Source organism: Calidris pugnax, unplaced genomic scaffold (assembly GCF_001431845.1).
Source record: "Calidris pugnax isolate Ruff unplaced genomic scaffold, ASM143184v1 scaffold144, whole genome shotgun sequence".
Classification (NCBI taxonomy): Eukaryota; Metazoa; Chordata; class Aves; order Charadriiformes; family Scolopacidae; genus Calidris; species Calidris pugnax.
In genome coordinates, this window is record NW_015090911.1 from 4,828,782 (window position 1) to 4,840,818 (window position 12,037).

A 12,037-nucleotide genomic window follows, 5' to 3' on the forward strand; every position below is an offset into this window, starting at 1 on the left:
CCCTGGCAATGTGGGTGACAGAGATGGAGAAATCAGCACAGTGTCAGCAAGAGTTTAGCCCCACAGCTGGGACCTGAACTTTCAGCAGCGGAGCACAGCGCTGGGTCACTGCACTAAAGCAAGCCAGATTGATACAAAGTGCTTGCTCACCCTGGGAAGGGAAGCATCAGAAGCCAGTTGATAAAAATCTTTAGGCACTGTCTATTGTGAGATTACAGTGGCGAAGGCTGAGTTTTTCCTGGGAAAGATAACTAAGGAGTGTATATTTTCTGTTGCAACCCCCAAAATGACACAATATTTGGGTGCTTGCTGCACTGGGAGGACACTGCATTCGGGCACCGAGGATTTTAGAGCTGTTGAGGCTGAAGATGGAGTGTGGGGACTCAATGTGCTGCATGCTGCATGAAGTTTTCAGCTCTGAAGACTTGAACAATTACGTCTGTCAAGAGTTAATGTGCTTAGAAAGAGGATGCTAAAATATTCTTTCCCACTCCAGTTTGCAGCTGAGAACTCGTTAGTCTGTAATATCTTTTATTTATAGCGCCTTTCGACTCAAAGAATCTGAAAGTGCCTCTATCTGGGAGTAACTTCAATGAGCTACAGATGCCTTCAGGTGGGGATGCATCTGCAGTGCTCTCCAACTGAGGTTTCAGGGTCTGCTTTGCCATGGACACATGAGGGACCCCAGTCTGCCTTGCCAAATGCCAGCACTTGGTACTGAAGGCTGGAGGGAAGGGCAAGAAACCCACCCTAAGCCTGAGAAATAGCAAAAAGAGAAAGCAGACGTGTAAACCAGCTGGAAGAGAGGATTCAGATGGACACTGGCTGACTTTGGAAGCAGACATTGAGAGGATCCATTGCCAATGCTGGATGTTATCCTTAGGCAAAGAGCCTGGAACAGTGAAAGCACAACTCAGAAGAGGAGGTTTGGTGGCCCTACTTGGATATTGCTCCATCCAACCCAGCCAGCTCCAGCCATGCTGTGGTGGCCTGGAGAAAACTCCAACATGGATCTTGCACATGAGACAGGTCCCAGAGGCAGAGGTGCTCCTTAGGCCATGGGCCCAGAGGCTAGTTTTAAGTAAGCAAAGCCACACGTGCCTTAATGAGTGCAGTCATAGCAGGGCATCTGCTTATTTTAAGTCCATTTCAGTGCCTGCCCATCAGCTGCTCCACATGCAGCAGCTAGCAGCAGCCGAAGGACCAGCTCCTCCATGTGGCTCCTGGCAGCTAGATGGTGTAATCCAGCACTCTGCTATCCTCCTGCGTTATACATGCAGGCCAGGGAAGAAAAAATCAGACCAACTGACGCGTTTACGATTCCAGCCTGCGATTTCTGCTTCATCCACAGCCAGGCAAGATTTTGCCAAGATACATATTAGGCAGCTGCTCAGGACACTGATGTTTTGTCTGTACCACCCCAAGCATGCTGTCTGCCTGTCTGTCTGTCTGTCTCCCAGTCTGTCTCTGCGACCCTGATTTCGAGCCGGTTGCTCTGCTATTCCCTGAGGTGGCCAGACCATGTTTGACAAGGACCAGTCTTTTCCTGGCGCTTTTGCTGGGCTGCCCGAGGGACTCGTTGCCACAGGGAGTGGAGGCACCAGGTGCCCATCTGTTTCACCACCCTCTAATCCCTGTGGCTTCCAAGGATTCCGCATGTATCTCAGTGGACCAAGCAGTCCAACCAAGCTTATAAGAATCTCCCGGGACACCAGCAGCTGCCTACAGGGCCATAAGCTGCTCAGGGTGTCCAGCCTGGTTTGCAGCTTAATGCACTCCTGCCACCATGCTAAAATCCTAAGAGCATCTTCTCTCCTCCGTCCATGTTCCTCCCAGGCCATCCTCAGCATCATCATGAGCCTTATTATACTTTGTCTCTAAATCTCTTTCCTTCAGGTTCCACACAACGTGCACTTTGCACCACTTTATCTCTGTCATGCAGGTGTCAGTTTTTCAAACTCTAGTTTAATTGGAGTCACCTTACTGACTGAAAGTTGTCTTTCTCAGGTCCTTTCCACAGAGAACACATATTTTACCTCAACCTCTTTGCTTCCTCCAACCAAACCTGTCTCCTCTCTCCTTCATGGAGGAGGCTGGGGTTTGCACATCCTGGCATGTACAAGGGTCAGTTGCCTGCTTTTAGGACATCTCTCACTGTCTTATTTCCTCAGAGAAGAGCATACATATGTTGTGTGTACTTATGGGAGGTTCCCCTGCCCTTCTTCGTCCATCAAGTGTTATATCACGTTTCACTCCCTTTGGTGCTCCTTCCGCACGTGATGCTTCGGATTTGTGGTTGGGAGAGGGAAGCAGCCCCTCTGTGGACAGGCTAAGAAGGAAAAAAGGAAGAAAAAAACTACAAAGGGAAAAAAAAAAAAAAAGGAATAAATATGTGGGAGGAGAGCATTTAAGAGGAGAGAAAAACAAATCAAAGCTGGTGCCAGGCTGGAACGGGCAGCTGGTTGCCAGCACAGCAGGCTGAGAAGTTGTTGGTGGAAGCTCTCAGTGCCATGTTTGGGTTTGCTTAAAAAAATACACCCTCCCTTCCTTGTTATTCCGCCTCTGTTTTTCTCCCGGCCCCACAAGCAGGAGGAGGAACTCGGTTGCCAAACGCAAGCTTGCAGGAAGTTTGCATTTGCAGTAATGCCAAGGGATGCAAACACAGCGTGCCCTGCCCTGTGACACGTGTGTGTGTGCGCGCACACGTATGTGTGTCCGTGAGCACTGCAGCTCTCCTGTGCTGGGGCAGCTGTGAGCTGGGTTGGAGCTGGCAGGCGTGCTGCGGGTGCAGCGGCTCTCCGCTCCGAGGATATACCAGTGTATTGGCAACCATGGCATGATTTTTGCTTGCCAATGTGAGGGGAGGAGGCGGGAGGGTTGGGGATGGAGCAGAAAGGAGGGGGAGGGTGTATGGAAGGTTGTAACGCTTGGCTGGGAAAATTTAGAGGAATACAAAGGAGAGAGAGCAGTGAAAAAGAGTGGCGGGAAGCGGGAGGGGGGGAAGGAGGCTGTGAACTGGCTGCTGTGGAGGTGGGAAGAGATTTATGTTTGCCGAGTGGGTTCAGTTGGGAGTGGGCTGGCAGGGTGTGGGGTGCCGTGGGGGAGGCTGACGGCCCTGGTGGCGAAGCGGTGGGGCTTTATTTTTTCCTCCTTTCTTTCCTCGGAGGAGAAGGCGAGACAAAAAGCTGAATCGGTGCCAAGAAGGAGCTGCAGCAGCTCGAAAATGGCACTCTGCGCTGCACTAATATTTCGAAGCCGGGCTGCACTGGAGAGCAGCGAAACGTGCCGGGAATGTGAATGACTGCGGCCACGGGGCCGCTGGCTGGGCTCAGGGCTGTTCTACCACCTCCCCGCTTCCCTTTTTCCTGCTTTTTAAATGTGGCCCTCTTCTCCCCCACTGTCCCCCTCTTTCTCAGAGATATTTGGGGGTGCTGGGAAAAAAAAGTTGACCCTCGTTGGGGACTTGGTGTAGAGAGGGAGGAGAAGGAGGGCAGCCCCCTGCACCCTGGGGCTGGTGCAGCGTGGGAAGTCCCTGGCAGAAATGCTCTGCTACTGCTCATAGCCAGTTTCTAGCTCTCGTATGGCTGTTAAGATGCTTACTGGAAAGGATTATAAGCAGAGAAGGAGCGAGTGTGCTCATCCCCTTCTGCTATCTCTGTGTTGGGGAGGGATATTTATTTTTTTTTTTAATATTTTCCTCCTAGGGAGGAAGAGAAGACTTGATTCCCAGGGAGGTTTCTGATTATTTTCCTGTTGCCACTCCTTCCCCTCCTCCTCTCTGTCCTCCTCCTCCTCTCTCTATACCCATAAGGCTGCTCTCGTGGCTCTGTATCCTGATGCAAGGCAAGGTTACTTGTAGGACACACGAATCTCTGCAAGGTGCAGCGTCACCTGTGTCGGTGTTCCCCTCCGCTTCTCATTTGCTGGGGAATGAGGCAACTTCCAGGCAGCTCCACAGCTCAGTGGAGCGCCTGGCTAATGCAGTGTCGGTGCTACGGTTGCAAAAGCCCCTTCCTGCAAAGCCTTCCTGGGTAAAACAAACAAAAATATACAGGGCTGAAACTTCAGCAGCAATCCATAAGGTTGATTGATTCGCAAGGGATAATCTGGAGTTTTGCTGTGATTTTTGCCTGAAAGGAAAGGGTTTGCCCTGTGTTGGTCCCTTCTTCCCTCCATTCACAGTCTAAGAAATGGTATATAAAGGTATCTTTTTATTTTTTTTAATGGGGTTTTGATTATTTTAAAAGCCATTTAAAATTATTGCCAACACAAGAATTCTTGTAGTAGTTCAATAGTTGATGCTGAATCTGAAGATTTTTCCCCCACCACACACATGCTTCTTTCTGGATCACACTGGCATTTGGATCTGAAGCTTTAGGTTGGCTTTACAGAAACTGGAGACTGGAGAAAGGGAAAACCCTGGTGTTTGGGTTTGAAAATGGGACCAGATCCTGTTTTAACAGCAGTTTTAGCACTCACACAGCCAGTAGGTCAAGTTCAAGGAGACCTTTCTATAGCATGGGTAGAGGCTCATTAACTTGCTGCATCTTAGAAGCTTGTGGGTTGTTGGGTTGTTAGCTTGGCCCAGTTTGTAGTCCCAGGTGTGGGATGATCCCCGTGACCTCTCTCTCACCTGAAAACCATGCCCTAATATATATCCAAACGACTTCAAATCTCACCTTTGGTTTAAGAGACACAGACCTGGTTTTGTACCATCTAGTTCTGCCCAATTAGCAGCATTTGGAAATACTGTGATAAATAGTGGGGAATTTAGTATCCAGCCTGTTCTCCTCACCCTCTTCCTCTCACAGCTCCTCACAGATCAATGGTCCTTCCTCTGTGGAGGATCAAAAGCCCAGTCCCAAATTAACACTGATAGAATGTGCACTCATATCTGAGGTGACACTAGCAGGTTTTGTATGGAGTAGGATGTCTGCAGTGGCTGACCCCTCTCAACTGTGCCTTGAACTGTGTGGTTGCTGCAAATAGACTTGGGCTTGCACAGAGGAGGTGCTGTCATCTCTTTTTCTCTCTTTCTTTTTGGTCACAAGTGAGGAGTATGTAGTTATTGGCCCAGGAAACCTTGGAGAGGATGAAGAAATGTCAACCAATATCAAATGTCAACAAAAGGGTTCACCATGTAACTTGGAGTAATCTGTGTGCCATTGTACCTTCCACTTGATTCTACCTTTTCTTCCTTTCATATTCCAATCAGCCATTGGAATAATCTCCCTGGGGAAGCGGTGGATTCCCCAACATCAGACACTTTTAAGATTCAGCTGGACAGGTTGCTAGGCCATCTTGCCTAGACTGTGCTTTTGCCAAGAAAGGCTGAACCAGATGATCTTTGAGATCCTTTCCAACCTGGTATTCGGTGATTTGTGAATAAAGTAAATGCATAAGAATATATGTTTTTGTATGCATATGCTGTTTGCTTTTCAGTTGCCTCTTTGGACTTAATGAGATGAGTTATGTATTTAAGTTATCATCCTCACCAAGGGTACACACCATACAGACCTTGCCTGAATTTCCCAGAAGTCCTTGCTGATAGTTTTGGCTGCAGCTGCGCCACTTTTTCTGGCCAAAACTTCCTCTTTTTAATGTGATATGCCTGACCATGGAATGCCAACCTTCAAAAGAAAATGCCAGAAATGGGGATTAAAGCCTACCTCAAAGGGAGCAGAAGAGACCCTGGCAAATGTCCTAACCTGCCATGCACCTGCACAGAGTGTGGCTCATGCTTTTAGATGCAAAGCCAACTTGTGTTTACTACTAATTAAAACCTCTTGATACTTCAGTTACCAAATAACAATTCCCAACAAATCCATAGAAACTATCTCTGTGAGATACAGACAAAAATTAATGCATCTGTGTGCACAAAGTAGTAATGTGATGTTTGTTATTCAGGAAGGTAAACCGAGGACAGTAAACGAAGAGATCTTCCAAAACCTTTATATTTAAGAATGCAGACCTCTTTCATTTCTTTTGTGTCTTGACAATGGTCAGGTGTAAGGGAGCTTGTGCATCTTGGGACAAAAATATTACTCTTGTACTGTCCAAATGTTCCATATAAGCCATCTGAGCACCTTGGTCATACTTCCAAGGAGCATTGCAATGCATTAACAAGGCAGCCGAACGTATTTGCTTTTATTTCTCCCTGTATCAAAGAAGTGTCTTTGGACGTATTTCCCTGATACATGAGGTCTCATGAATCTCAACTTGCTTCCTTCAAATCCTTCATCCTTTTAACACTTTATAATGAGAAATGTTGCCTGCTTGGAGTTGTTAGGAGATGACTTCTGTCTAAAAAGGTTAATCCGGAGGACTTTTCGAAGGCTATCTTTCACCCCTTCTACCCACACCTTTTCCACTCCCAGTCTTTTATTTTGTTGGACTGGTAACCTCACATTTCTGTAATCTAAATGTGCAAATGCTTTGCAGTCACGGTCCAGTAGCTGGGTTAATCTCAGACCCCTGGAGTGGCAGATGGCTGATTTGTTGCTGATTCCAGTTACAGAGAATTGTGCCACCTATTATCTTTGCACAGGCTGCTGCTTAAAAGGATGCCTTGGGCAAAATCAGTGAAAAGCAAAGCAAAGAAAACACTCTCTGATCTGCATCACCACAGGTGAAAATGCAAAATATTTCACCTTTGTGTGAAGGACTCGAGAGGTGGACAAAGAGAGGAGAGGAGGCAGTATGTAAAGAAAGGGAGAGGGAGATCTCATTTTTGTACCAGAAATGCAGAAGCACTGGGCCGAGTGGGTTTGCAGTGGTCATGATGTTGAATCACAACCTCTTACCCTGTTTTAAATGGTTTTCCAATGTGGTAATCCTTGGCTTTGGCTCCCTGCTTTAACTCTCAAACAAAGCAGGCAGGTTGGCATCCTGTGACACCTTCCCGCTCTTCCCAAGCCTTTCCAATATGGGTTGTCCTGGGAATCCATGTCTCCATTCCCTGCCATCACAGCTCACTGCATGCCACACGGTTGCCAGGGAAAGCCGTGATGGCCCCATGATGCCAATATGTTTACCAGACCTACTTGTGAGGAGAAACCTACACATCTGTGTGGGTTAAGGAGAAGCCTGGGAGACCTTCCAAAACTGAGTGGGGCCAAGAGTGAACCCCAGCATCAGGTGCTCAGAGGGCCCCAGATGGCAAGTGGTGGTAGGCACATAGAAAGATGTAATAAAATGGAGGAGGGCAGAATGAAAATTTGGATGCTTGTGACCATTTTCTGCATGATTATTCCCACAATCAAGCTTCTTTCTTTTCTCTTTGCTCTGGGAAATACCACAGAATCAGATGAAAAATATGGGAAGAGAGTGTGGGTTCCCTGTGCAGAGTCCCGTGACGAAATCTGTGAACAAGGTAAGAACAATGGGATTTTGCTGTGGAGGTTTTTGTTTCTTCTTTTTTTCCCTTTCAAACCCATGATTGCAGTGCTAGACGTGAAATTTAGGATGTGCGTGGATATTCCAAGTGCTAAGTGAAAGCGTCTAAAAAGATCAAGCTAAATAGAGCTGCTTTTTAATGCGTGCCATTATGATGGTTTGGGTTTTAGAACAGTTTGTATTGTATCCAAATGATCTATGTGTGAATAATTGTTACCAACCTCCTGACACCAGGACCTAATTAGGAAGTAAGAGCCTTAAATAGGCCATTTGCGTAGTGAGCTTCCATATGTCTCCTTGCGCAATTTATTTGCTTCACTCCATTGAGATATAATGAGAATGAAACTCCTAGAACTGCCTTTGACTCCGAGTCTCTCCTCTTCATCTCCTCTGCAGTTATAGCCCGCTATTAAGAAGCTAATATCTATTTCCCTTTGTTCAGAAAGAAAAAGCTACTGTACTGCTACTTTTATCCCAGATTGCCCAAGTTTCTCTATTTCCAAGTTTCCAATGGAAAGAGAGTGAGAAATGCCAAAACAACCTGCAGCCTAATAAAAATAGAATGCTGTCAGAGAAAGCACAAAGAAGGTTAGAGCAGGATGATCTTGAAAGAATAATACCTACCATATCTACCTCAAAACCCTGCAGAAAAGCTAGAATTGTGTTATTTCAGTTAATGTATAGATGCAATTTGAAGAGTGCTGTGTTGTTTCTGTTTCGCTTTCTTCCTGCTAGGATGTGAGGAAGGGGGAAAAGGTTGGTACAAGACTGCCTGATTTTTGTCTCAGTTTTGAATATTTGTCTCAGTCTGAACCAACATGGTCTCTGGGACTCTCTGTTCATGTGATGTTGCAGAGCATGTTCTTTAAGTACAGTATCAGCAGATACTCTTTATTTCCAAATACCCCTTGCATGTAAGACTCCATCCCATGCTTCAAGTATCTCCCTTCATTCTTTTGCTCCCATCATCCTGAAGTCAGTGAAACTTAAGCATATGATTGAATGCCATTTTCTACTGGGCTGAACTGTAATAAGGTTCGAGGTTTTGGGTTTTTCCCCCCTTCAAATCAGGGCCTTGTTTAGTTTCCCAGTGAAAGACAGTTCCACTTGCAATGATTTTGTTTATGATAATTCACTTGCATGTTCCCTTCCAGGAATTGTCATTGCCTTCTGAAAGGGAGGTTAGTCCTGGTCCTCTCGCAGTGATAATTATAATCAGACCTGTCAGCCTTCACACAGTCTACGCTTATCACTTGCATTTAGGAGGATTTTTCCTGAAGCCTATTACCACTACTGCTTCTTAGGGAAAAATAGTCATGATTTTTTCCGCTAATCTTTGATGGCTCTCAGCTTTGAAAGCACGAAGAGGAGCAAAATGACTGCCAGTTGCAGTTAAAGAAACTGTCTGTTGGTCCTGGTGTAGAGCTCTGCATCTGGAGAGCCAGGGAGCAGCCGGACAGTCTGGGAAACACTAAGGGGTTTAATTTGGTTGTGACAACACTTCAGGTATGTGGGAGGCAAAAAATACTGTTTTTTCCAGTGATAACGCTCACAGAAACTATCTCTACAGACCCACTAGATGAGGGCTTCAGGTGGCAGGTGCTACCTTCTCTCCCTACTGTTTTGGGCAGCCATCTGCGGTTTGGCCCATGTGGAGCTGCTTAGCTGCAGGGATGGCCAGAGAAGTCAGTGCTGGAAGTGATGGCTGGCATCCAGGGGTGGGAGCAGTGCAGGACCGATGGACTCACTGGGACACTGCAGTACAGCCGTGACCAGCTGGTGGTAGGAATGACGTGGTTTGGTGTTTTCTTCATCCCAGCACATTTGAAAATTGCCCATCCCAGCGTTACTCACAGAGAAACACATCACCCCATTTATTAGATTTCCCTCCATTTTCACTCCATTATTCCTATTGACATGCTAATAAGCCCCCTTTATTTGGTTTTTGTTTTTTGCTCATTTTAAAAATTAAAGAAATAATTTTTACCATTTCAATAGTCTAAATGAGTGATGTATCTTTCAGTCTCTCTTATGTTATCACTGGGCTTGTTATAACGTTCTCAGAGATTTGGGCCCCTCGATTTTGGATGACTTTGAGGATGGTCAGCACTTTGTACACTTACATTCTCTGCGGTTATATATTTACAGTGTGCAGAGATATGATTTGCCTTTGTTTTATTTAAATTCACTGGGAACTAGAGATTCCCCGAAGGAAGATAAATGCCACATAGCAAAGACTTCATCTATTATACAAACAGATCTGAAGGCTTTGCTGTTGCATTCCTCTGCCTGCTACATGCAGTAAAAATGCCTGCGGCTGAACAGAGACAGAGCGATACTTAGCGGTAGCATCTTATGACCTTTTGATCAGCTGAGATCTCAAGCCATATTAGTGGACAGATTATGATGTGATGGAAAGAGGGCCAGAAATAGGCTTTTTATCATGGGATCCTTCCTGTGTATATCCTTCTTCAGTATATTCAGGTGTTTAATCACTGGGGCCAGGGCGATCGTTTGAAAACAAGGGAGTGAAATACTGGTACAGGCAATCCAAACATTCTCCGGTTTGCCAACTACAATTGGATATTACAGCTTATGTTTTCTTCCTAATATTCTCCTACCCTCCTGTTTCTATCAAGGCTTTGGGTGACCTTGCAATATTTGCTATCACTAATAACATAATTTTGGCAGAAAGACCTACACAAAATAGACCCTGAGTCTTTGGACCACAGGGGAGCTGCAGTCCCTGAATTGGGGTTTAACATGTCGTGAATATGGATATCTGGCTGCGAAGGGAAACATACACATGAAAATCTTTCTGTCTTATATTTGAGATAATAACAATGATGCTTAAACTTACTTCATTTTTTTTTTTAAAAAAAGAGCAGGTTTTGAAAAAGCAGGGTCCTGATAGTATTTCTTTTTTTTTTTTTTTTATATGGAGAAACAAGAACAATTTTTATATTGATCTTACCTGTCTTCTTGCGCAGGATTATTCCTTAAACTTTGCTGTAGGTTTAGATTAACCTCCTTTTTATCTTAATGGCCAGTATGAACCTTCAGTCTCCTTGATAATTGAGCATAAAGGAACTCTTATTGATTGCTGACTCCGCACATCAATAACAGTTGTGCCAAAATTTGATCTGGCTGCTGGGGCCACTTTTGGAAGGAAGAAAGGAAGGGCACATGTTTGTGATGTAAATGCATTTGGGTCTGTCTGAGCACGAGCACGTTCCCAAGCAGCCCATGCCACTTATGGAGTATATAACATAGCCCTGTACACACTAACGTGGGGGTATGCAGGTTGCACATGCTTTACTTCCTCTTCAAGCCAAAGCATCTGCTCATTTTCCCGATGGGAAGAGGGAGAAGGGGTGGTGGTGTGCAAATCCCAAACTACTGTCAGTGTAGTGGGGATGCTGATGCACCAGGTCTGGAGAACAATAGCTGCCACAGCCCTACAGAAACTCTTTGAAAATGAGAAGGTTATGGAGGTGGAGGGAATGCACAGCGGGACACTGTCTCCTCTTATCTCCCCCAGCCTCTTCAATCAGGTGCCTGCTGGGCTTCACACTCCTCCTGCCTTTTGCGCTAGATCATAAGCGTGATTTGCTGGCATGAAGTTATCCTCTGTCCTCCTGGCACTATAGCTCCCCAAGTCAGGGAGCTGCCGTGAAAACACTGAGGTTCTGAGCCCACATGGTGCTTTTAGCTGCAGCTGTCAGGGCCACAGAGGTGTTCAAATAGGAGCTGGAAGGAGGCACCAGCTGCCTGAAACAAGTCTCCATCACCTTTTCTTTGGGAAAAGCAGCCTTGTTGATGTCTGTTCACTGAGACAGTGCCATTGCTGAAATACAGCTGGCTCACTATCAGGTGCTCCCTCCCGAGCACCTTCTGCAAACCATGAGTTGGTTGCTGTACAGGCGATGCCCGTGGATGACAGTGAAGCCATTCAAAGGGATGGATTCTTCTGAATGTTTCTTATCTGAGGGTAAGAGCTTTTGTCAACAGCTTTGAAACCTTTCTACTGAGAAAGCTTTGTGGCATGTGTGCTGAAGGGTGTGTAGGTACAAAGTGATTCCTCTACTTCACATTGCTGCCTTGTAGCTCTTGGGTCCCTCTGGGATGTAGGAAGGTGCCTAGACTGGGGTGACACCATACCCAGGCCTTCCCTCTTGGTGTCTGTTGGAGTTAATGCCGTCATGTCTTCTGCCAGAATGTCCTGCCCTGATGTAGACAATTCTTCTAATGGTCTTGTGTTCAGCTTCTTGTGGCTCAGAGACACCCATGAAAACAGACTTGCTTTGCCTTGGGCAGCTCAGCACAGACATTACTATGGGACAATGTAGCATGGTCAGAGCATATGGCAACTGCCTGAGGTGGGATGCTCTTTTGGGGGTATGCAATTTAAAGTTGGAAGTGTTGAAGATGTAGTATCAGTGTGGGATGGGAAAAAGAGGACAGTGGTTTGTTTGTGAAGTTAAGCTGCCCATGTATAACATCTTTGTCATTTTAAACACATAAAATCTGTTTCCTTGCAATTATTCTCAGATTGCCAACAGCAGTATTCTCCAGTTTGTCACTGAATAAGGATGATAACATTAACAGCAAAAGATTATTTTTATAACCAAACTTAGAGCCA

At 45.8% G+C, this 12,037-nt stretch overlaps 1 protein-coding gene across 3 annotated transcripts in view; it reads left to right on the forward strand.

Moving 5' to 3' along the window:
• Positions 1–12,037, forward strand: part of SETBP1 (SET binding protein 1) — a 259,245-nt gene that overhangs the window by 110,701 nt on the left and 136,507 nt on the right. For 2 of the 3 annotated variants that reach the window (XM_014949414.1, XM_014949415.1), the window contains one exon: positions 7,301–7,372. The exons of the other annotated variant lie outside the window; for it this stretch is intronic. In XM_014949414.1, coding sequence (XP_014804900.1) covers positions 7,301–7,372 — 72 coding nt within the window. The remainder of the gene's footprint in view (positions 1–7,300; positions 7,373–12,037) is intronic. 3 annotated transcript variants of the gene reach the window in all.